We start from the raw sequence: 25,559 nt of genomic DNA, 5'->3' as shown, positions 1-25,559 counted from the left end.
TGAAATATATACAGTACATTGTGTAAACATACATGGTAGAAGAAAGGGATAAGCTAAGCTAATCTAGTAAAGTCAACTTCTTCTCGCTTCTTTGTACATGTGTAGATGTATGAACAGATCATGTTTCTTATACAAGGGTTATCTAGACGCAACAAAAATATGAATTTATCCGTTGCGTTTAAATATTCAAAGTATGGTAATTTCTCATTAATACATTTGAAAAGAACATTTCTTTCTATATCGTAAAGTTTACAATCTAAAATGAAGTGCCGCTCATCTTCTATTTGATTTAACTCACAATATTGGCAAATTCTAATAATAGCCTGGGTACCATCCTGCCTTGGTAACCACTGGCTCAATCTTTTCGCAAGGATGCCACCCAGGCTAGTGAATGGTATCGCCCGAGCTCGAGGGGCAGATATCGAAGGCCAATCGCGGTACCAGGAGGTCGCGGTCGGGACCACTGACAAGCGGAAGTTGGACATGGCGGCCCCGCAGCCAGAAGATTCCTCCATTACCATGAGCCCAGAGTTTATATCGGAACGCGCCAAACGACTGTGCACGGGAGAGATATTTTTGGATGCTGCTGGAAACAGGGCAATGGAAAACCGGTATGACAGGGGCTCTAACTCCGAGGTAAATGTTACTGCACGCACGTGTGGTGTGTCACGTGGGTGTGTAGAAATCTTATCCCTCAACATAAATGTTTGCCACAGTTTGGGTAGTTCCCAGTGCGAATGGTAGAAATAAATCTGGCCCTGAATAAGAAAAAGACCATTCATTTATGATACTCAGCATGTAATGTTGTAATTTTTTGTGGAATACAAATCAAATGCATAAACACTATATAATCGGCCTCATCCGTCACAAAAGACAAAATTCAACATACCTGACTTGTAGACGTATTGAAGTGTACACTATCGTGATGCATATGTTAGATCCTGCAGTTTTGTATACATTGGGTCAAACCTTTTTTCTGACGTCTAACGTTACGTTACACCAGGTTACAACCGGACAGTTGTGGAAAATAGACACGCCCACTCCCTAGCGAGTTATACTGCAATTGCAGGCATTTTGTCAACCGGACGATGGTGCTTGGCTCCACATGCATTCCGCCAAGTTCGACGCAGTTGCGGCTTAACTTAGCCTGGATACCAGACCTTTCGCGCGATGCGATGCGATGCCATTTTCATTTTGGGCGGGGAACGGCCTAGTACTAGTAGAAGGGATAGAGTTGGCACCTGGGCGCGTTTGGCAGCCGAACTCAATTTCTATCACGAGAGGTAATTAGGGGGCCGTGTGCTAACTTTTGTTCCGCTGTGAAGGTCCTCATTTGAGAATGGCCGAACAAGCGCCACGAAAGTTTGCGGACATGTCGGTGGCAGGACAGTCACAACTTGTTGCGAGCCAAGAGTTTATATCATCACGCGTCAAACGGATGTTGAAGGCCAAAGGCGATGTATTTTGGAATAAATATGGAACCATGCCATGGACGATCAAGGTATGAGTAACAGGTATATATATATAATTGATATGTCGTGGTTGTCTTCGGTTGACTCGGATCACTCGGAAAAGTTTAACGCTATGTGATTTAGTTACGACGCGACGTCGAATACACCTGCCCGCAACGCTCCCATAGGCAAATGCGGCAAGATAAAGTAAAGAAGCTGATTTCAGCATGTTTTATTTCCTGTTGACTGTAATCACGTAAGCGAAACGCATGTACAGGTCTTGTGTTACGACTTTACTCCAATTTTGGTCCTTGTCGACGACATGCATATGGTCCTGGCGGCCGGCCGATATATCAAACTTTCGTTTGAGATATGTGTGTGTGTGTGTGTGTGGGGGGGGGGGGGGGGTTGAACCTGTGTGATAGCACTAGTAGAACATGTGCACTGAATTAGGACCTCAATACTTGAAGGACAGGGACCCACGTGTCCCTACATCGGCAATCTCAACCAAGAGACGACTCTGTAATTCCAATAACATGTTCTAAGGCATATTGAACGGCATTGTAAAACCATAGGGCACAGTTGACAGCCGGATCGGAAAGTTGAATTATGGCGGTGGTCCGCAACCAGAAAGAGTCCAGATGATCGAAGTGCGCTAAACGAACAAGGCGGTTGGTTAAATTGCTAGGGTAAAAAAAACAAGAGCTTTTAAAAAAAGCTGGCGTTTCGGCTACGTTTATAAGTGTGAATTGTCTTTTCCCTTTACTTGAAGTAAAATCTGCCAGAGGAAGTCACTCAAGGGCTGTTCAGTCTATAAGAAAAATTGTCATTTTGGGAAATGAGTACTGTTTTAATAGAGAAAGGCAGATTGGGGAAAGCAATTTTGAAGTTACGTCACTTAACTTAAGTGCTTTTGAAAAAGCTGGTCTTGGCCTACAACTTGTACTTATTTGTAAAATGTATAATAGGCTCATTATAAAAGCTATCAATGTAATTATGTACATGGCACGCAATAGAACATAAAATTTGAAAAAGCACCATTGAATCATCAGCACTATGGTAATTAAGTGAAATAGAAGTTCATAACACCTAAGGTTCTATCTAAAATGACTACCAAATGTCAAACAAATCAACAGCTACCTCATCCGTATTATTCTGGTTTCCGCATTTACAACATTTCTTCCTTATTTTCCTGGGTAATTTTGCTAAAATTCATGAAAATTCCCATAGTTTTGTGCCGAGGGGCGCCACTTTCCACGTCCGTGTTGTCTGAATGAAGTCGATACTGAACAATGGAGCATTTGCTACTGTAACAAAGAATCGCTGTTTTGCAAACAACATCAAGAGCCTCTGTTTACATCGGGGATAGAAGTTTAGTGGCGAGTGTTTTGCAAGAATCATCTTACCGCGCATAGGAGCCGCTGCACGGTATTTTCCATTACAATGAACAGAAAAATTCGAATGCCGGGTTTGGAATCTATGAAGTCCTGTTCATAAGACAAAGGCCTTGTATATATTAAATGAATATTTAAAAATAACAAATATAAAATATTTCTTTATTTATTAATGAAAAAAAATGATATTCATAAATATGATATTGATAGATTAATATAATATCAATATATATTTTTGATATTCAATATCTAAAAAGAAAAAAAAATCCATGCACGGAGACGAACCCGGGTCTTCTGGGTCCGAAGTGCGTCGCGTTGCCAGATCGGCCAAGCTGCGGTACGTAACTATTCACTCTGGACGTAATGCTATAACCTCACTATATGGTATCATTTATGCCGATTTTTGGTCGTTTTCTTGACGAAATCATTTTTTTTCTTCTGCAATCTTGTGGAATAGATGTAATATGGTCATTTTTCAGGATATCAAAGTCCGAAACCACAATGCAATGATATTTCCGAACAGTTGTAGCAGTTACATGCGGTCGCCGTCCTGTGTCACATGCAAATCTAGCCTGCCTGCATTTTCGTGCTCTCTTGCCATATAAGGCAACGGCTATACAAGGATTTGAGAACGTATTGCCATATAAGGTCTTATTGTGTGCGACACAGTGTTGAACCAAGCTTCCCTGGTTCCTTCCTTGCATGCTTGAAGGTAAAAGCCAGGACAATGCGTTCCGGCGCGCATGCGCCGAAACGCAAAAAAAACGGCTATATTACCAAACACTGAGCCATAGAGCTTGAATAACGGCTTTGGTTTGACTCGACCTGACGTGACTTTCCATTGTAAGGGATGGTATCATCGGGGTTTTCGAATGTGCGTGAAGAAAAGCGGCCATTCGGAGTTCGGCAAAAAAAGCCATTGATACAGATAAAGGCCTTGAGTTGGCGTGACTTTCCATTCATGCTTTGGTCTAGTCTCCAACCAGACCCAATAGATTGCAAAGACCGTATCCAACTGGAAGAAGGAGCTTGTAATGCAATCTAAGCAAAACGTACTTCCTCTGCCAGTTTGATACGGTCTTTATGCAACCTATAGATCTGCTTGGAGATTAGCTATGGTCGGGTATCGTGTTATCCGAAAGTGCGCGGGCGAGATATCCATTACCTTCTTCTTTCTTGGCCAAGAATGTTTTTACCTTCAAGTTCAAGGTTTTGTTTTCGGTGCCGTTTGTTGGTATGTTGGTTTGCGTGCAGCATAACTTCGAGAAGCTGTGGATGTAGGCAAATGTGGAGGGTCTGCGCCGTAGATCAACCTGGCGAGACCCATGCATGTCTGCAGCCGCCATGCATCATACGCTGATGATTGCGAACAAATGATTAATTAATTAATTAATTAATTGCTTTATTTATTTATTTATTTATTTATTTATTTATTTATTCATTGATTGGTAATTGATTGATATTAATCTCCCACCTCTGCCCACTGTGCCGCCGCCACTACTGACAATGTATAAAGGGTAAGAAAGAAGTCTGAATCTGAAGTACAACGCAAGAATCCGCTTAACTGCACATCCCATTTGTCAGCGTATTTTGTGCAATTATCCGGCTGGTGCAATAATGCGAAATTGCCCAGCTGGACCGGTAGTACACTGTATCGTACAGGAGGTGAATAGTTTATAAACCTCGGTGTGCTGTATGAACTTTGTGTTGAGTACGCATTTCTATGTTAGAAAGCTTTCGTTATACAGGTACAGTGCGGTAACACCGTAGATCCCACCTCTTGTTAAGGCCACGTCTATGTATTAAAACAGTATATTTCAAATTCTCAGGAAAGACATCATGCTCAGGACACAGTGAGTGAAATCGGCAGAGAGGCCCCTCTCATGTTTGGACAGATGAGACTGTGTACATCATGGTAGTGAATTACTGTACAATGTACTGTACTACGTATCCAGTGGGTAGATATGATATGGTTAGATCAGTGACAGACCATTCTCCTTATAGTTGAGCCGAACCCGCGTATACATCCTTCGGGTGAATGTAGGACGTTTCTAGGACGCGGATTCAGCTCTGCCATAAAAGATGATCACGTCAGCACCGCACCGTGAAAAGCGACTGCTATGTCTATCCACGCGTCTGTAGCCCTTGCCGCTGTGCGGTTTCCGACCAGATCTGAGAACTGCGATTAGTTGTACGTGAAGACGCCGGTCTTTTATTATTGCAGCGGTATGTGAATACATGTACAACGCTGCCGCGAACCTAAAACCGCCGACAACACCCCATGTCATCTTTAACGCGAAATCAAATCCCCGCGAACTTACATGCATTCACAGTAATCATCATTGAAGACAGTGTACAGGTAGGGGCCAATGTTGAGTACAGCATGCTGTCTGCCAAAGCGCAATGCCGCCTTTGGCAGGCGTCTCTCTATGCTGACGACACGTCCCGTGACCCGCCCGGGACCTCCCATACGATCGCTATCAACGTGATTGTCAATGGAGACAATTTTCTTTTGTTCTGTATCTGTATAGCCGGTATAACCGCCCTTCGGCGTAACACACCAGCTAATGGTTTGTTAGTAGCAATTTTAGACATATTGGCAGTATTGTGCCTTTACATATGCACTTATCGGCTCATTTGCACCGCGTTTGCCGATTTTAGCGCACCTTTTTAGTTAACTTGTCGAGGATTTTTGAAAAAATTTGGTGCAGTTGTCCGGCATTGGTGACGATGCGCCGTGCAGATATGCAGAGTCACTAGCAAAATACACTGAAATGGGAACCGGTTTGGGATTTTGGGATTCGGTGCAGTTAAATGGAATGTGCGTTAATCCGAGGTGCAATTAAGTGGATTCTACTGTACTCAGTATGGATTGTTGTGTATTTTGTGTGGGGTCCCTCGGTTGGATGCAAATGTATATAATTTTCAGTATATAACGTTAATCGGTCTCATCTGTCGCGAAAGACAATGGATTGTTACCTTGTTTACTAGTATTTACTACACAGTAGCCATGGTGCGATCAAACCTCTCTCTAATTAATTATAAAGTCAACTTTCTTTTCGCGCGGTCAGACCACCTGAGTCTGAATGGCATCGTCCAACAACTCGTTCCCAGCGACCAAGGCTACGTATTGATGAGGTGAGCCCAAGGTGAACTCGGCAGACCAAAGTCCACGGACATGGCGATGGTAGCACAGCAACAAATTGTTGGAAGCCAAGAGTTTATATCCGAACGGGCCAAACAAATATGCCAGGACAGGGACAACATTTTCTTAAACAATGCTGCGCGCAGGGCCTTCAGAATCAAGGTATGAGTAACATGTATTTTAGTGATATGAGGAAGTAAACAATTTCCTCACAGATGCAGAGTAAGCGTTAAACCTTTGCATCACGTGCTCTGGCAGCGTTCCACATCCAGGGCAATATGCATATGCCTGTTCTGGGATTCGACAATGATGATGATTGAGTGATATCAGTTTGAACACGATTATTACTATTCAGTATTTAAGTCCGAGTATAAGTCCGTATACAAGGTGGATTAAATCGCACCAAGCTCAACAGTTGTTGATTTCTTTACAGTCATACTCCAATCATTTTGGCGCTTAGGATATGCATGGAGAATGGATTTTTTCTATTTGAAACATCTTCTATTAAAGCCAAGGTGAAGGTGCGGATGCAGGTCCGGTACATGTGACATCGTGTGGGTTGTTTCGCCCAGAACCCGAGAGGTTCCGGGTTCGAAACCACTGATATGCCCCGATGTTGTGCCCTTGGAAAAGACACTTTACGCGACTTTCTTCACTTCATTCAGGTGAAAATGAGTACCTCGCTTCGGCTCGGGACGTCCTTCGGATAGGACGTTAAATGTATGTCACGTGTTTAAGGAGAGCCACACCTTGAGCACGTTAAATAACCCACCGCTCTTGAATATCGAAAAGAGTATGGATCCTTCCCGGTTTAAGTGGTTAAACAAGAAAGCTTTTAAAAAAAGCTGGCCATGCGACATCATTATGGTGGGGATGAAATAGTTTAAGTATATTTTGTGAAATGAGTGCAAGAACTGTCAGTCTGCACTGGTACAGTATGGTTGTGTGCATGTAAACAGTTTTGGACAACGGTACTAGTCATTGGTTGAGTTGAAGTGCTATATTAAGTTTTATTCAGTTTTTATGAAGTTTGATATGGAATAAACTGTTTTTAAAGTCAGTTCAATTTATGTAATGTTTGTAGTTCTTTCTATACGTTAAAGCAAGGAGGTTTAATCCTGATTAAACCTCCTTGGTTAAAGCAACTGAGAAAGTGTCTGACCAAGGAGGTTTAAACCTCCTTGGTCTGACCAATTGTGGGGATATGAATGGGGGGATCTAAGTAGCCTGACGTGGTAGACAGGCCAGCTAGCCAGGCCAGGTAGACAGCCCAGCCTTTTCCGCAAAACCCCGGCATGCTTTGCGACTCTACCTCCCCGAGACACCAAAGTGTTGTGCAATTAGGCAATGCATTTTTAATGATTCAAGTTCATTGCAGCCCAGTGCCTACCCAATAAGCAACAATCATCATCAAGTTGGCCTCCTTTGCAGGCCTCGCGAATGGCGCCGGCTTTATTTTTTGGGGAGCGCTTTTCAACTTAACCGGGTTCTTTGGCTGGGGGTGGCGGCCGTATCTGCTTGGGGGACCGTATACGGCGGTTACGTAGCGTCTACTCGCGGATGGCTGAAAAAATAGTAGAACCAAATATAGCTTGAATTCAATAAAGCCCCGTGTCGGCTCACCGTCCTGTAACCACCTCGGAGGGGAGAGAAACCCCTGGACAGCTGGAGTTTGCGTTATGGATACACACTAAACCAAATAGAACGTAAGGGAGTCGGCTACGGAGAGAGGATGGCGTAGTCCCCCAATTGCCCCAAGCAGATATACAAATGTAACTGCCTCCTTTGTCAGTACTGGACAACCAGTACGGAAGTGGTCGTCAGAACAGGAGCTCCAGTACTGAGACCTTCTCAGTACTGGACTTCCTGTACTGGGCAGCTTCAGTACTGGGAACCCCCTGTCAGGACTTGAAACCGAGTGCTGAGACTCTAACGAGCGTCGACGTTATTTTCAGGGCTGCATCTCTTCAATGCTTTTTTCCTACTTCAAAGCTATTGTTTGGAAAACGTTCGAATGAAGAAAAAAATAAAATACAGTATCACATTCTGTTACGTTTCAACGACGACAACATATCCTTGTGGCTTGTGCCTTTATCGGGAGAAAACGTACACTGAAATAATAATGTACTTTATATTACCTTCCAAAATCTATGTCCATAACCAAGGAACAAAACAGTACTACCTAAACTTTGTATGTAACAAGCATACCCAACCATAGTCAACCTTAGTAAACTTAGAACTTTCACAGTAGACTAGATAACTTTTTCGATTCCCATGTATTTTCATGTACTTGTTTGTCATGAACTTGCAATAAAGTTATTATTATTATTAAAATGTACAGACAACTAAATCCAAAACTGTCCAGTCGGTCCAAACAATGGATCATCCCAGTACTTATAGATCGTGAGTACAGGACGCCCTGTTCCGAAATAATTTGAGGTCTCGGCTTCCAGTACTGAAGAGTCACTATTTACTGGTAAATCCAGTACGGAACCCGTTACATCCGTAAATCGGCACTCGGTTATCCAGTGCTGAACTGAATGACCTCCGCACTGGGTAACCAGTACCGAATGACCTTTTACCTAGCCGGAACGCAAATCTGTACTGGAACCCGAGTGCCGAGAGGAGTTCAGCTCTGGAACCCGAGTACCGAAACATATTCAGTACTGGACGTCCAGTGCTGACGAAGCTTCGGTACTGGAATAAAGCCGTTCCGTACTGGAATTCTTGTACGGAACTTCCTTCCGTACTGGGGGCCGAGTATCGGCGCAATTTTCTCCACGGGTTCCGTACTGGGCGCCCAGTAAGGAGCCGGTTACATCTGTATATTTGCTACGGTCCCCCAAGCAGATACGGTCCCCCCAGCCAAAGAACCTTGCCCCGATATGTTGAAAATGGCCGTTAGGGAGGCATGCAAAGGAGGCTAAACAACAATAAGGTTTCAAATGGTTTCGCGGGAAACTCCTGCAAAGTACATACATGTAGCTTCTAAATTACTAATACCACAGATTCGATATCCGGATATTCCTTTCCACAACACATACCGCAGAGGTCACGCATATTGAGCTACATCTTAACAAGATATTTTTTAGTACTAACGTAATATAAAGGTATTATAGAGTGCAAAGATAAACTATCTTGCACATGTTCCTCACTTCGCTGGGTAACGGAATAGAAGGAGTCGAACTAAGGGCTATACTTACTGTCGGCTAGAAATAGCTCAGCTCATTACGCTGGCAAAGTAGGGGGAGTTTTTTCTATTGTTCGTGTGGGATTAGAAATGGGCGTCTTATGAAAGATTACATTGATAACGTTATACATAAAAGAAGGGAGTTACGTTGTTCGTGATGAAGCTGCGGCATAAGCTCAGGACCGATGCAAGTGAGTTTTTTTTCAAGTTTGTCGAATCCGGAAGTGAATGGTATCGCCCAGGGCCAATGTTACCGATCCAGAAGCAAAACCGGGGAACATGGCGGTGGCAGTGCACCCGAAAGACGTTGCCAGCCAAGAGTTTATGATATCTCGACGCGGACAGAAAATATGCGATGATTTCGCAAGAGGAGCATTTTTGGCCAATGCCGGTGCCAGGTTGATGAGTCAAGGCTATTTTGACAGCATTTCCAAACCAAAGGTAACGTTATGAAATTTTTATACGATATGATAACGTTATATTTTTAGTCACAGCAAATCTTCGGCGACAGATATCAGCACCTAACAAGTATAGTGGCTGTTGAGTAACGATTCACGAGATTCTCAGGCTGTTGTATTTTGGAATACATTGCATGCCCGTAGCTAGCCGCGGCGACTCTAGTGGGAAGACGTGTACGTATTTACTTGTATATCATACAGTGTCTCTGTTGGAAGACACTGTATAATATACAAGTAAATATGTCTTCCCACTAGAGTCGCTGCGGCTAGCCCGTAGCCAGGATTTTGATTGGGGGGGGGGGGGTCTTTTTAATGTTTGAGGGACCAGCGAGCTTCCTAGGGGGGGTCCGGGGGTATGCCCCCCCCCCCGGAAAATTTAAAATATTGAACCTTCTGATATGGCATTTCCTGTGTTTTTGAGAGGATTTCAAAGAAAGAAATCAGAGACAAAGTGAGCAGTTTTTCTAGGATTCCAGCTCCGCTGGTGATACAAATAAGTCCACCTTGAAAAAAAAACCTTCGACATTAAAAATTGGACCCTGGAGCGTTTAAAATTTTATGAATTGAACCGTCTGAAAGGGCATTTCAGACGAAAAGTCAGAGACAAAGTTTTTTCTAGGATTCTAGCCTCTGTGGCGTTGCTGGTGATACAAATAAGTCCGCCTTGAAAAAAATCTTGAACATCTACCATGCCCACTACTAGCACCAAACTAGGCACAGCCTCATTACTCAAAAGGGTACCTACTGGCTGAACTTCAAGGTGAATATTCAAGGTGAATAATAAAAAGGGGACCTTCAAGCCTGTGAAAGTGGACCTTCAAGCCTTCTGGACTTTCGGTGGCCAGGGGGGGTTCGGGGGGGTCGGGCATGCATTGACCACTTAAAAGATATATAAATGGAGCAAAAAAACAACCAAATGAGCTGAGATCGAGTTGAATTGAGCTATAATTGGTTCCAGCCATGTCTGTCACCTCACCTGACCTGTGGATGTTTGTATTGAGTAAACAGTCTGTCACCTAGCCTTTCAAACCCACAAAGCTAAGTAATAGTAATGGCATGACTGATAACGTTATGGTCCTGAAACTTTGTACCTCAATAGTAACAATTGTTCAGTTTATACTGTGCGCGGTCAACTTTAGGTATACTACACTGCAGTTGCTTTTGTCCACCACAATTACTGGCCACATGCTTAGAGCACTGTCCAGACTGGACCAAAGCCAGCGCACCCCTGGGGCTAGCTTCCATACAACAATTCTGCATTAACTCATACCTTGCCACTGCATAGCATTTCTTTGTGGAGTTTATGGAAATCTGTGGCTAATATGACAAGCCAATAAAGTCTTCGGGTCTTCTTTTTTTCTTGGCAACACTGTGGGCAAGTGGCCCTGTCTGCATTTTTATTGCATATTTGTGTCTCTGTGACATACAGTAGTTGTCTGTGACCTCGCTGTTCACCATTTGGATCAAATTGTGTTTGTGGAGAGGCTGTATCTGGGGGAGCCACAGGTGACTATAAAGGACACATACTTGTAAGAGTAGGGGTGACGAATTGCTGAAAATGAATGGCAACACTGCATTATTAGGAACATGAAAAAGTGTTATGCTTCATCTCAATGGAGGAGGGCTGCTTCACATTACCTTTTATTGTATCAAGGAGGATAAGAAATAGACCTCTTAGGCCACACCAATTTAATTTGTTGGTTCTCGGAATCGCCGTTCCTATTTTTGGGCGAATTGGAAAGAAAAAAATTGATATCGCCAAAATTCCCATTCATAAAATCACCTCTCAAATAAACCTAATCCCCCTCAAAATCTGCCCGGTACGTTCTTATCTTAGACGTCACATCTCTTATCATTTTTAAGAATTGGGGCTTTGCTAACTGGGATCCTCTAAAATTGAAAGTTAAGGTTTTTCTGCCAATATTTCCTGGGTATTTTTGCTCGTAATTCGCTTTTTTCGGCCTAGTGCCGTTGATTAACATGCCAATATGGCCGTAGTTTGTGAAATCCTGGCGGCACTCGTAACATATCGGTCGATCTCGCTACAAAGTAAACTTTACTAATGGGGGAAAATAAGACGCCACTTTGAAATTTTAAGATACAATTTTCATACAACTAACTTTGACAGTCTCTGTTTACATCGTAAACCAAAGCACGCTGATCAAACAACGTGTAAAAAAACGTGTTGAGTAGAGTGCACAGGGAAAAATTCTTGACCACTATCGGCAGCACGGCGGAAGTATTATTCGTTCACAGAAGACATGTTACATGTAAAAACAACAATCATAACTTTACTTCCCTTTTACTTTCTGTTCAATATCTATATAACGAAAATAGGTATGGTCCTCAGGCATAATTGAATAGATACAACCTACCTGCTTATTATCAAAACACCTTTGTTACAGTGATTTCCCAGTTATTGCACAAATACTTAGATTGTATTTAGATGCTTCTATCTGTCTACTAAACAAATGGTCCAATAGTTAAAGTCGTAATATTTGGAATTATAATACTATGTAGAGGAAAGAAAGGAATTCATTGCATAAGATGTGCCATGGAAGACTTATCTTATGTAAGCCTCTATCTTGACCCAAGAATTTTTTGGAATTTTTTTTTTTCGCTGTCGCTTCAATTTTTTTCTGAAAAAATCCGAAAACCAACAAATTAAATTGGTGTGGCCTTATTTGTATTCCATTGGTAATATGAGGGAAAGTCCCCCCATTCCAGCCAGCTTGGTACACCCCATTAAGGTCAGAGGTCATGTACACAGTGGAGCACCTCAAGAAAGTTGTGTCCTTGCTGTAGTCCATCTGATATATCGATACTGCTAGTTTGATACTGAAAACATGGCTGAAGATTTACCACTCCACACGCTGTCATTATGCGGTGCCAACATCGTGAAGAAACATACAGGGGCTTTGCTAATGAAATTTGCAAGCAGAATTAAGACTGACGGGTATGATTCAACAGAAAACTCTCAGGTGTGTAAACATACTACTGGAAGATCTTAATCTATTAAGTGTCGATTCATGATTTGATAGTGCTGATACATGTACATTTTTCGCTTAAATGGTGGGCAATTTTGGTGCATGACTTTCAGTGTGGTTGGCAGTGACAGTTGATTGACTGGTCCTTGACTGGGGTCTAAGTACAAGTTGATAAGCCCATTGCACTTGTATACTGGTAGGAAGGCTTACACTTTATAGTCCAGGAGGAGATCCTCAGAAGAGGCCTAGAAAATGAGAAACTTAGCACACCCGGTGTCTATTTAGTCCAGTATCATAGCATTACTCACCATTGATTTTTTCCAGGGTGAATTCCTAAATTTACTGACTGTAGAGAAAATGCCCTGAGAAAATGGTTGTTGTTGTTGTTGTCCTTGTTTAATGTCTATTTTTCCGCTAGACATTGTCACTTGGTGCAGAAAAATGGTAGGACCACAAGCATATGGTTAGAATTAGTATTAGAGAATGTACTATCATTATCAGTCTATCACACGTAACGTTACTGCTTTACCATTTTTACCACTCCAAAATATTCTAAGAGTGCCTTTTGTTTGTTCAGAGTAGGTAACATTACACTGTCCATTATCTTGTGCAAATGTTTCCACCTTCTAAGTTCTCACACATAGCTATAGCACTCCCTCCCAGCTTGCAGTCATGGGTGACACACACTGACCTCAAGTTGAACTCTTGTAGACTATTTCATGTTTACACTGGGGGTATTTTTTTCTCAATGCAACAGCTAGGAACAGTCCAGAAAACAGAAAGATTTGTTTTCAGCTTGGAACAAAACCTTTCTTGACATCTAAAGCAAAAAGAAAATCTGGTACAATCTTTGCCCCAATGAAAGGATGTATAAAGAGAGTTTTTGTCTTCAAAGTGGAACATTCCATTTTACCCTCCATGCCCACCATGTCATTCAGGTTAGCTGCTGGTATGCACAGTTCATACTCATAGTGTAGTAGGGCAGGTTCATTACTACATTCAAGGATAGCACACCTTCAGGAAGGATGGCATCAAATGATCTCTCAGGGAGGGTGCAGAAAATCTTGGCTAGGCTCCAGGCAAACCTGCTGATCTCTGATGTTGGCTGGAAAGTCAAGTCTTGTCCTTTTCACCCCAAAGAAAGTCCAGAGGTTAGTTTGAGCTGTTACTGTGGGTTAGATCACAGCAGGGGATGTAAAGTCATCCAAATACATGCACAGATTACTGCAGTGTGCTGGTGTGCATGCACAGTCCACAAAGAGAATCATTTGCATGAGGAGAGTATGAGGTGTGAACTGGCACTACTCACTACTGACATTCATAATTGAGATCTGGTTAAGACCAGTCTGAACCAGATATGTCCATTCAGAATAATGATGATGAATAAAGTAGAACTAGAAGTCCAGAATTGTTTTGCTTGGTGGAGTACCACATATAAGTTTTAAAAGTTACGTGTACTGTTCTGAGTTAAACTCAATCAGTCTGATTTCTTTTACTTATCTTTAAAAGATATGTTTTTTTTAATTTGTATAGTGTATCGGATTACAGTTACAGGTAAACTACCTCAGTCAAGCTGTAAGTGATAGACCAAACTTGTACTTATGTATTTACAAACTAAATGGTTTTATTTTGATCAACCAGCATTGTAGTGTTCCCCTTGTCCTCTCAATAATTGTGGAGATGTGGTCCACAAGTTAGGCTCACTTTAGACTTGCCACGCTTTTTAACCAAACTGGGTCACTTTAACCGATCTGTGTCGCTTACCGTTACCGGTGTAAGGAGGAAATAAGTGGCATAGGTCGTTTTTCGTGGAACCGACCCAGACCACGTCCCAACCCCAGTCTGTGCAGCTTCAGCGGTATGACGGTTCCTCTCTGTGTGTAAACAGGGCCTGCATGCATATGGGGGAGTAGTGATTACGAATGACGCAACATTTTCGCCGCCCATTACGAATTACGTTAAATTCTCAGAGCTGATTGCAAATAACGTTAAATCATGAGGCTTCCCAACCGGCTGGACTACACAAGATTCAACTATCTAGTTCTGCGTCAAAACTATTGATGTTATGTTGAAAACTTGCGGCGGACACCTCCTTGCGAGGGGCCTGCATGGGGGCGTCTCGAGAACGCTCGACGCTAAATTCTGGAGCTACATATGACGCTAAATTCAGTCAGCCTCTCTATGCCCTACTCTAAATTCTGAGTCAAACCTCAGACACTTAGCGACTGAACTCTTAGCTTGCATCAAAGCTGGTGATTTTTAGCATCTTGGAGATGACTTCAAAAGCACCTTAATTAAGTTCTTTGCATTAAACGCATTAGTGATAATGACCATTCGTCCAAGTCTAGACTAGCGTGAGGTCACACGCAATGACTTCTGTATCAAATGGAGTCTAACCTGTTTGTTAACTTACAATACGTAGCACTATTGAACTGCGAACTTTCACTTCACATCTGACATGGGCGGCCACATTTGAGCCCAATAAACAACACCACAGCTTGCTTATGAATGAAGACCTTTTATGGTGGAAATGTCTATTTTCCTGTATTTAGAAATAACAATGTGAGTTATAGAGGGAGCTGTGCTATCACATACAAATTTGCAATTCTCCTATCTCAACTCCAACGTATTTGAAAGAAGTACGGTCTCATTGCTCAATGTCATAGCTCTACCAATAACAACATGGTAACCTGACGTGCACTCTTGTAAAAGACACTAATTTTGTGCGGCAACGTTCAACCAAATTGATATAACAAATGCACTGACAGTGACTGATAATCTAGTCTCTTCCATTACCTACTAAACCAATTACCCCACCCCATTCCTAACCCACCTAATAAATAACTTTAGGAACAACTTTTTCGTAACTTTTGAGCATAACGTGTGGCAACTGAAAACCAGAAGAAGCAATATTCAGTGCTAGAAAGCCTGTCAGAAAGCGTGGACAACTGTTCTGGTCTTTTCAAACAGAGTACGCAGCAATGGCAGCATATGCCTTCTAATATGAAAAAAGTGTAGCAGTTACTATAGCATATATATATAAACATTCCTCAGAGATCTAGAATTTGTGCAGTGAATCTATTCCCACCTGCGAGGCACAATGTTAGAGATATCTTAGTGATGATCCGCCACGGTATTACTCCTGCATGAAGTAGAACCTGTCTGGTCGGTCTGGAGCTTGTTGTGAGTCACCTCTGACATTGCAGTGGCAATGAATATTACAGCTTGGCCTTGAGTGAAGTAGACAATGTTATGTGATTTTCGACGGTACAACTGATTGTTATTTTTGTGCATTGGGTAAACAACTACTAGAAGTACGTGCATCATAGAGGGACCATCGTAAGATCTCGGGGTTATACATAGATGTATACGTACATGTAGTTGTAGTCACACGTCATCCTAGAGAGTGAGGTTATCGCACCTATAGGGTACTCTGGTGTTCTTTGCTCAGCTCTCGCTTTGCTTGCGTTGCCTTTAGCACGGTGCTCTGCGTACCTCAGTATACTTAGGGGGATTTAGATTAGATTTAGATAGGAAAATTAATCACGGACATGGTAACGGGAGGCGCTCGCTTGTGGATTGGACCATTTTGAAATCAGCCTACGCTTTACTTGCAATTTATGGATTACGTTTTATGTTACATAAAGGTAAGTGTTACGGTTTGCGTAGACAGAAATCAACCAGTTACGTACTGATGACGAATTACGTTGATTTTTGGCGACTGCCTACGGATTACGAAAAAGGGCATGCAGGCTCTCTGTAAAGAGAAACCGGCTCCAGTGACACGAGGAGGTCATGATAATGATATGCTGCGCTAGCGATGAAAGCACATTTTCCTCATTCTGAAATGTTTGTGAAATTGTCATTGAAAGTTGTCTCATATGCAAGAAAATGTGTGTAGCAAACACAAGAAGTATAAACTACTGCAAGACGAAAATAAGCGGCTCTTCTACCGCCATTTTGAATCGCGCGCGACTGTAATATCTTGCGCCACGGGTGGTGCACTGCGCTTCCGCCCGTAGGTCTAAAGACAACCGAAATGGTATCGAACCGGTTCGCATAGGTATGAGTGGCAAGTGTAAAGTGGGCCTTAGAATGACAACAAGTTATAATGAACAACATGTTAGAATTTGGACTGGAGACCTCCAGGTCCAGAGGTTGACTACTTTACAGTCTTAAACATGTGTGCTACTACCAGACCTGTAACAGTTACATGTGACATGTATGAAGTGAGAACATTAATGAAAACCCTTTTTGTTTGCAATTTGTCCCTTTCTTACGTTTTTAGCTGTACGGTATTATGTATCTGTACTTTGCCTTTGCTATGGATATCATATCGTTTCTACTTATTTTTAACTGCTAGTTGATTTTAGTGATGGTGCAGTTTGTATGGTGCATGTATACTATGAACTTCTCTGTTCTGTAGAGTTATTTGTTTAGCAGGATGCTTGATCATTCATGTTTTTCAGGGCTACCTTCTTTGATCCTCCATGCAAAAATTGGGTTGGGGTTTTGTGCACGTGAAAAATTTGCGCGTGAAAAACTTAAGTTCAAGAAATGTGTCAGATAATGTGCACTACAAAATTCTTAGTCAGAAAAATGTTACCCCAGGATATGATTTTGCATCTGTTTCCTGAATTTTGCATTTGAATTTTATGTCCCTTGGGAATGTCTTAGCTGACTCCCAAGGGATTTAAAACCTTTCTGGAGGTTTTTAGCTTAAAAATTGAAATAAGATGACCCACAATGGAATTAAGTATCTTATTGTTGCATTCTACAGTTCAAAATGTTGTTCTTTCAATCTACAAGTGATTTTTAAGTGGTTTTCAAATGTTAATTTTTCACACGCAAAAAAGTTTGAAATTTGTGCGTGAAAGCATCTGCTTGAGAAAAGATGAAATTAGGCTAATAGAATGGAGAATAGCTTCAAATAATTACATTATACAATACAAAACCTTATGTAAGTAAGTTGACTATATATTTCTTATAGAATTAAGTGATTTTCAAATGTTTAGGTTTCAAGCCACCAAAAGTTTAACTATTCCCAAGGGACCTATTCCCAAGGGACTAAAAAATCAAACCATAAATTCAGGTGTCAGATGAAAAATTGCATCATGGGATCACATTTTCCTGTCTAAGAAAATTATACTACACATTTTCTGACACATTTTAAAGAAATTTATTTTTTCACGCGCAAATTTTCACGCGCAAATTTTTCACGCACAAATTTTTCATGCGCAGAAAATCCGTTCCCGAAAAATTAAACCACCCCTATACATTTGCAGGAAAAACAGATGTTATAACTTGTATCCCAAGCTTCTTTTATGAAAATGTCAGATTGTGTCAGGACGTCTTACCAAGTATGAACTCTGTATCTTTCAGGGCATTGTGGACTTTGGAGTCAGTGAGAACAAGCTGATGTTTGATGTTTTTGAAAAAAAGGTATGCAGTCTGTAACAACAGTTGAACTGTTTAACCTTTAGAATAGCACACTGAAGTAGCTGCGGCACCCCATTCTCTATTGGTTGAGTTAGGCAGCAGGAAGAAGGTTAAAACTTCTAGTGTTTGAAGCCTTCATACCTAATGCCTTATGCAATGGTAGAAAAGACCCACATTTATGATTAAAAAGTTTGAGAGTGTGGAAAATCATACAGCTGCAGATCATGAGGGTATTGCCAGCATCACAAACATGCCCTACAATTAGGTTAATTACACTGAGTTGTCAGAGTGGCCTATCATGGCAACTAAGATTTTTCTATCATTACTAGCAATGCTGGATGATATATATGTATTTTGTGTGGCAACATAATGTTCATCAGAAAGTAAAGTTTATATCATGCTTGGTGATTTATGTAAGAATACTCAAATATATGCACAATTTTTGTCTAGTTAGCTGAACCCAAGATACAGAAGCTTGCACCTCACATGCTGTTTTATGATGTGATGGCTGGGAACATGAGGTAGGTAGATATATGATATTTGTATGTTAATAACAGGTATCCATTTCAAAAATTTTCCCCAAGTTAAATAGAGCATCATGTCATTCATCAATTACATGTATCATTTTTTCAAAACACCTTAAAAGGATTATTTCTCTTGCAGACTCTTGTGACAATGAATAAACATACAGTGTGAAACAGTTGTGGTAGTACAGTTGGAATTTTACCTTTTAAACACTCTTATTGAATGATGGATAGGTGGAGTAGGTGACTTTTTCAGTTAGGTAAGACAGAGTTTGATGGTCTCTATCATGATACTGATCCCAAAACATTTTTTTTTTGTGCCATCAGGTTCCGTGGGGCATTGGCAGAATTCCTGACTGAGCGGCTGAATGCAGCAAAGCCTCTGGACCCTAAAAATGTGAGTAGTATGGTCGACACCATTTGGACATATTTTCTGTAATCTTCATGCAGATCTTGGAACACACGTCCGACATCTAAGGCACCTAGCTCCAAATTGACAATAGAAATGTGAAGCACAATGACCAGAAGAAAAAAAAAAGATGTTCACTCATTTGCAGACCACCAAACTGTTTGCAGGCCATTATCAAGTATCATCCCAAATATAGACACAAGGCCACGCCAATTTGTTTGTTGGTTCTTGTACATTTCACAGCAAAAAGTGAACTGAATGAAAACGAGAGGTAGGGAGGAAGGCTTGAATCTGACCACATTCACTCCCGATATTGTGTGTACCAAGGTACAGACTTTTCGCTCGAGTTTATTTTTATGTTGATGTTACAATTATTCTTTTATATCAGAGAACCAAGAAGATAGATTGATATGGCCTTATGATATAATAGAGCTGAGGAAGATGCCAGAAGGCTCTTGTGTGATGGTTGCTTATGTTCCCACAGCTGAGGGTGTGCAACGGGGCTGGACCAATGATGGAGCTTGTTGCAACCAGCATAGGAGATCCTGGAGGTGTGTTTTCTCCGTAGCATTCACATTAGCCTTATCTAGAAATAGGTTTTACTTGTGTATTTAACTCCTTTATGAACTGACACTTCTTGAATTGATAGAATAAAATATTAAACACAGGTGACAGAATTCATAGGGGCACAATGCAGCAACGTCCCCTGTTGATCAGTTTAGAAACTGCAGCTGTGATATATTGCCTTTCTGGAGGTATTTGCTGTTTGAGAAGTCTTCTTGTGTTTCAATTGCAAAGCCAAAGACATGAGAGTGGACAGAGTCTAAGAGAAGCATAAAATTGCAGCTGCTTTTTTACATTTGCTGATATTTTCCTGTGATGTTTTCACACAGACTGCCTCATGATGCCCATGCCGTGTTACGGAGGGGTGTTCTGGGATGTGGGAGGCCGAGCAGAGATCGAAGTGGTGCCTGTGCACCTCACCAGTAAGGTAGGAACAACCATAGTACTACGTGTACATGTATATTAAGTGCCCAAGAAGACCACTTAGGCGACCAATAGAATCTGCTCTGTGAGGACAGATGGTCACTGTAGACAGGATTCTTCATGCTTGTGTCAATGGGGAAAATTACCTAAGGGACTACAAAATAGTGGTCACAATTGCCAGGTGATCCTTATGAAGTCATGTAGAGTTGATCACCTGTACAAGTTTGACTGAAGGGGAAAATGAACTATAAAGGGACCACAAATAAAGTGGTCAAGTTGACGAGGTAGTCCTTTTGTAGAGGTGGTCACTTGTGCTGTGTATGAATAGTCAAGATACATATGATACCATCTATCACTGATTTGATGTTTGGGCATCAGACATAGTTTTGAATGAATCAAGTATCAGTAGAAATTTATACTTTCATTTTTTAAAGTTCATAGAATGCCTGAGAGGAGGAGTGCCACACAAAAGCACAATTCGACCTGGTACGTGTACAAATGTACATCATGTTTTCCCTGTCTTATTTTTGTCATAGATGGAAGAAGGAGATACAAGGCCTTTCCAACTAACAGCCAAGAAGATTGAGGACACCTACAACAAAGCCACGGCAGAGGTTAGTCTCAAAACATTGTCATGTCTTTGTCCTTAAGTCTTCTTGAATAAAGCTTTTGCAGCATTTGACAATCCCTCTGACTTCTTCATGTGTGTCTCTAAAGGGAAAGAAGATTGTTGGCATTCTTCTGATCAACCCCCACAATCCGTTGGGGGATATCTACAGTGCTGAACTCATCATGGACATCTTAAACTTCTGCCACAAGTAGGTTTGTTGTACTTTTCCAGTAACAAGAATACCACATCAAAATGCAATAGTATGAAGCAAAAGTCAAGTATCTACTCCCTGGCTGGCTCCAGGAGTGTCCCTCCGTCCAAGGACGGAAATTTGCTGGTTGGAACAGACAAAAATTTCCCCCATCTGTCCAAAAAAATGACAACTTCATGACATGAAATTGGTAAAAATATATTTCCATAAATTCAAACTGACAGATTCAACAACGGAAACTCATAACACAGACTCAAAACAGTGAGTGGGACAGAAAAAATTCAAAGCTGGAGACAGCTCTGGTCAGCTTGAAAATGACATCCCAGATTTACAGTAACGTAGTTCTGATTTCGAAACATGCATTTAAGCACATAAGATGTATGTATGTAAGATGTAGTCTAGCCCGGATGCCAGACTCCCAATCTCTAAGATATCTATCATACAATAGACATTTTTAGAGATTGGGGGTCTGGCTTCCAGGCTAGATGTAGTCTTGATTTCTTGTACATTGTTCAATGAACATCATCAAGAATTGCTGACTTACATGTGTCGTGAACTGTCTTCCAGGCACTCCCTACATGTCATCATGGATGAAATCTACATGATGTCCATATTCGACACAGAGGCCAAGTATACCAGTGTCCTCAGCCTGCCAAAGTGAGCTTTTCTCCTACTCTGCTCTTTCTGTATAGAATTGTTGATGATTATCTCTTACAATAATTTACAGGTCAATGGAGAATTAAGTGCTTTTTACTCTTCGCATCACAGTGAATTTGGCTTTAAATAAAAAAGTCAGTTCAGTAGCTATTCATGGTTATATAATTTTAACAAGGAACAAATAAGAACCTTAAAAACAAGGTGAAGATTAGAGTTACCTTGAAGCACTGAACAAAGCGGCAATGGATATTATTAAGAATAAACAACAGATATTGGATAATGTCAATAGTGATCAGGAGTTTTGGGGATGATATGGGATGCAGCCTTGAGAAAGGTGACATACAAACAATGACGAATCTTTCAGCTTAAAAGATTTTATTTGTACTTTATACTATGGTGTTTTAACTTCAACTTTAAAGAAAAACATCATCTATTGCAGCATCCCTGATCCACAGAGAGTGCACATGGTGTGGGGTTTTGCCAAAGTGAGTACCAAGAAATCCACACTTTAAGCATTAGCTTAGAATGATGTTCTCACAATAATTAAGTCTCGTAGTTTTATTGCAGTAACTGAAATGTGTGTTTCCTCATTAGAGAATGCCTTTGTAATGGGACATTCATACCTGGTAATGTTTCTGTAATTAAGGAATTTTATACATGTACTAGCAGCTACTAACATTGAGCATTTGTACTGTGAACCTGCTGATCCACTTTGTTTTACAAAGACTCAGTGTAGTTTAAATCAAGCAAGCTTTGTAGCATTTCTGAGTATTGCTGTGCCAAGCATACCTGCTAACAGATGATTTATTGTTCCAGGACTTCTGTATGTCAGGGATGCGGTGTGGTGTACTCTACAGTGTGAACGAAGCCGTCAACAAGGCTGTGGACGCCCTGGTCTACTTCAACATGATCCCTGGGCCGATTCAGCACATACTGACAGAGATCGTTCTTGATAAAGGTGTGCTCTTTTGTCTTTCCTTTTATATAGGCATGTGACTATCCTCTATCAATCTACTTGTGAAAGGTACAGACATGTAATACAGTGTACATATTAGGTCTATCGACAATGAATAGGTGAAGTAGAAAGTTTTGAACGGTCACCTACGGTTCCACATCACTAGAATTCCTGTTTCTGTATATCTAGTATAACTGCCCTTTGGCATAACACACCAGCTTTGCAGGCACAAAGCTCAGCAGCAGTTGGGTATATTGCACAGAACGACCTGTCACACCTAAATTTTGCACATCTAGCTGCAAGGGTTTTTTAACTAGTGAAAATGTTCCTACTGGTGACATTGCTGAAAACTTGGCCTCTACCCTCACAGTATATTTTGTGTGATTGCTGCTATTATTCTTAAGTACATGTATTGGTGTTACCATTGTTTGGTCCTTTTTCCTCCAGAATGGCTGGACAAGGTGTTCATCCCCACCAAGTACTCCCGTATGAGGGAGGCTCGCTCCTACATGTGTGACAAGCTGTCAGCCTTAGGCATACCAGTCCGCAAGAGCCCGTCAGGACTGTACATTTGGGCAGACTTCAGAAAGGTGAGCCATGGCTTGCATGCAGGGCTGTTTGATGTAACATTGCCACTTACACGGTGTCTCCCTTGAATTTGGAGCAGGGTAGTTGATGATGTTTCATGCTTCAAAAGTTTCCTCGAATTTGAATTGAATTTTCTAATTTTTTCATTTTATCCAAATGTGGCCACACCACTTCACATATGTGTATATGTATATGTATATGTACCTGCAGCACTTCCATGCCAGAATACAGATGTATCTTTTTACGCATTTGTCATCAGCTTTGATCTTTTCCAATCAAGTAGGTAGGGGGCAGAGAAAGGACAAACTCATCCAGTATCCAAGACAATTTGTATGTAACAGTTTGTTTTACTAAATGCTGTTTTTCCTTTGCAGTACATCCAGCCATTGACCCCAGAGAATGAGCTTGTGCTGTTTGAGAAGTTCATGGATGCAGGTACTGGTAGCATATTGTCAACTTTCTTGGTTCTGTGCTATACTGACATTCTGTACTCATTCTGTAACATTGGTGTTTAAGATACAAATCAGACATGTCTTTGAAAATAACAAAGCCCAGGAGTTTAGAAAGTTCTAGGGTTATGCATGGCATAAAGGTGCAATCTATTGGATTTGATGACTTTATGTTATGGTAATTTTATTCTAAGCCTACAACAGGCCAGTAGAAAAAATATCTACGGGTACCTTTGTCATTTAAGTGTAAATCATTCTTGCAAATCTGCACAGGAGTCTACCTTACCCCTGGTATCGAGGCCTTCAACTGTGGGGAGCCCGGATATTTCCGCATGGTCTTCACAGTGTACAGGGACCATCTGGAAGTGGGTAAGTACAATTAGCAACTTTTTCTGTCACTTTCTCAGAAGCACAACTACAGTTTTGTCCTCATTCCATGCATAGATTCTACAGAATGTAGAATCAGTAGTGTAAAGGATGCTGTAATGTTACTGTAGCACATAGCAATTTTGTAGTACTACAGCTCTCTCCTAAAAACTTCCAACAAGACAAATTCCATTTGGATCTATGCAGTTGTATTGCTACATGTACCTTAAACTTTTGTGCGAACAGAGCAAAATAGAAGGCACATGTACAAAGCCGATCGATAGATTTATTGATTTATTGAAGGTGTTACAGGTGTTGAAGGCACATATCACACACAGTATCTAACTTTTTAACATATCTAGATTCCTTGAGTATGGATATTCTTATTGCAGCAGTTCCGTAGATGATGATTCTAATGTAATAATGTAACCCCTCCCAAGGCATGGAGAGGATAGCAGCGGTGTTGAAGGACTGTGCAGAGAATGGACTCACCAAACCACAAGGTGCCAATGCAGAAGCTCCAGCCAGTGCCAACGGTAAGGTACTGTCACACTCTACTCTCTTTACCTTGCCAATTGTAGTCTCCGTTCTGTTTAGTAATACTTCTTTTTTCTTTGCACTGAATTTTTGTTTTTTATTTTGTCACTATAGTTTCACACGTCTCATTTTCTTACCCCCTTTAGAGCAATTGATTCCCCATTTGTGACTTGCATCTTTTCAGTCTTTGAATGCACCACATAGATGTATTGTGACAGGTTAACTACAATGTCTGAACCATATCCTTTTTTTACTAGAATGTAACTTGTAACTTCCTTACCTTTTTTTCTTACATGTTAGGGTTAATAGATGAATCTATTTAACAGGCTCCTTCGTTTGTACTCCTTTGTTTTAAATCATTCCAATCCTTGAGAAAAGCACAGTCACTATTATATCAGGGCTGGGTGTGATGTAGGTATACATGTATGATATAGGTATGATATGATGTAGGTCAGGGCTGTTGTACTGACATTGAAGACGATAGAATAACGGATATTGTATTATTTTATCCAGCTTATCATGGCTATTAAAGTGTTGACTGATATCGATAACATGTACATTATGTACCCAAACAAATACAGTGTATTGCAGTATTGACAAAAGGAAGGAAGGAAGGATCTGTGCACATTGTTCCTTCAATTTTCAAACTCATTGTGTGAAATTCTTTGCAGCTATGAAATGAGCGACATCATTTTTGTACAGGAGAAGCAGACTGTTGCTAAACCTGATCCATATGTTATTTCCTTCAGTAAAAGAAGAATCCTTAGAAGACCTTCTGGGACTTCTGCAAGGAAGGATCTCATCCTCAGGTTGGCTGGAGGAGACCAGAACACAGAACTGGGCGACCCAGAACCCAGAGGCTTTGGAACAGTTCAAACAAGCTATGAAATCCCAGGAGGGATCTGGAGACAAATAGCAGTCAGAAAATATAATCTTGTGAATCGTCTTCCTCCAAAGGTCAATCATGTCCACTCATGATCCGTTCAGGTGTCTGACTCTTGTAGAAAATAGAACTTCTCAGTTCACTTCTTTATGGTGTGAAATGTTGATGTATCCAAATAGTTCAGACCATTTAGTCATTTTAAAACAGTATCTATTTTCATAAGTTGATTAAGTATGTGTTTTAGCATGTATAACTTTGCTTTTCCTTTGTTTTTGCTTGTATCAACTTAACTAGCTTCAAATAAAAAAGTCTGTAGATA

The 25,559-nt window shown here is 41.0% G+C and overlaps 1 protein-coding gene across 6 annotated transcripts; it reads left to right on the top strand.

The window, feature by feature from the left end:
- Positions 1-447: 447 nt before the first annotated feature.
- LOC136428078 (1-aminocyclopropane-1-carboxylate synthase-like protein 1) lies at positions 448-25,559 on the top strand. 6 transcript variants are annotated; one of them, XM_066417348.1, is made up of 16 exons: positions 448-636; positions 18,008-18,067; positions 18,515-18,585; positions 18,916-18,985; positions 19,482-19,548; positions 19,891-19,988; positions 20,521-20,598; positions 20,702-20,802; positions 21,373-21,462; positions 21,902-21,947; positions 22,279-22,420; positions 22,865-23,007; positions 23,380-23,440; positions 23,728-23,823; positions 24,261-24,356; positions 25,107-25,559. In XM_066417348.1, the coding sequence occupies exons 1-16, from the start codon at positions 484-486 to the stop codon at positions 25,271-25,273; spliced, it is 1,539 nt and encodes a 512-aa protein (XP_066273445.1). In that variant the 5' UTR covers positions 448-483; the 3' UTR covers positions 25,274-25,559. The 6 variants fall into 6 exon arrangements, with proteins under 6 accessions (XP_066273445.1, XP_066273447.1, XP_066273450.1 ...); XM_066417350.1 differs by lacking the exon at positions 448-636 and adding an exon at positions 6,009-6,152; XM_066417353.1 differs by lacking the exon at positions 448-636 and adding an exon at positions 9,418-9,621 and having other exon boundaries at positions 24,261-24,361; positions 25,107-25,221.

This window comes from Branchiostoma lanceolatum, chromosome 2, assembly GCF_035083965.1.
Source record: "Branchiostoma lanceolatum isolate klBraLanc5 chromosome 2, klBraLanc5.hap2, whole genome shotgun sequence".
Classification (NCBI taxonomy): Eukaryota; Metazoa; Chordata; class Leptocardii; order Amphioxiformes; family Branchiostomatidae; genus Branchiostoma; species Branchiostoma lanceolatum.
Note: the sequence above shows the minus strand (reverse complement) of the source record. Positions and strands in the feature narration are given on the sequence as shown.

What these genes read in the sequence shown, in the direction of transcription:
- LOC136428078 (XM_066417347.1), top strand. Translation starts at nt 9,460, where the DNA reads ATGGCGGTGGCAGTGCACCCGAAAGACGTTGCCAGCCAAGAGTTTATG. An exon ending in TTGATGTTTTTGAAAAAAAG is followed by an intron (nt 18,068 to 18,514) that starts GTATGCAGTCTG and finishes ATTTTTGTCTAG; the next exon opens with TTAGCTGAACCCAAGATACA. An exon ending in TTTGGGCAGACTTCAGAAAG is followed by an intron (nt 23,008 to 23,379) that starts GTGAGCCATGGC and finishes TTTCCTTTGCAG; the next exon opens with TACATCCAGCCATTGACCCC.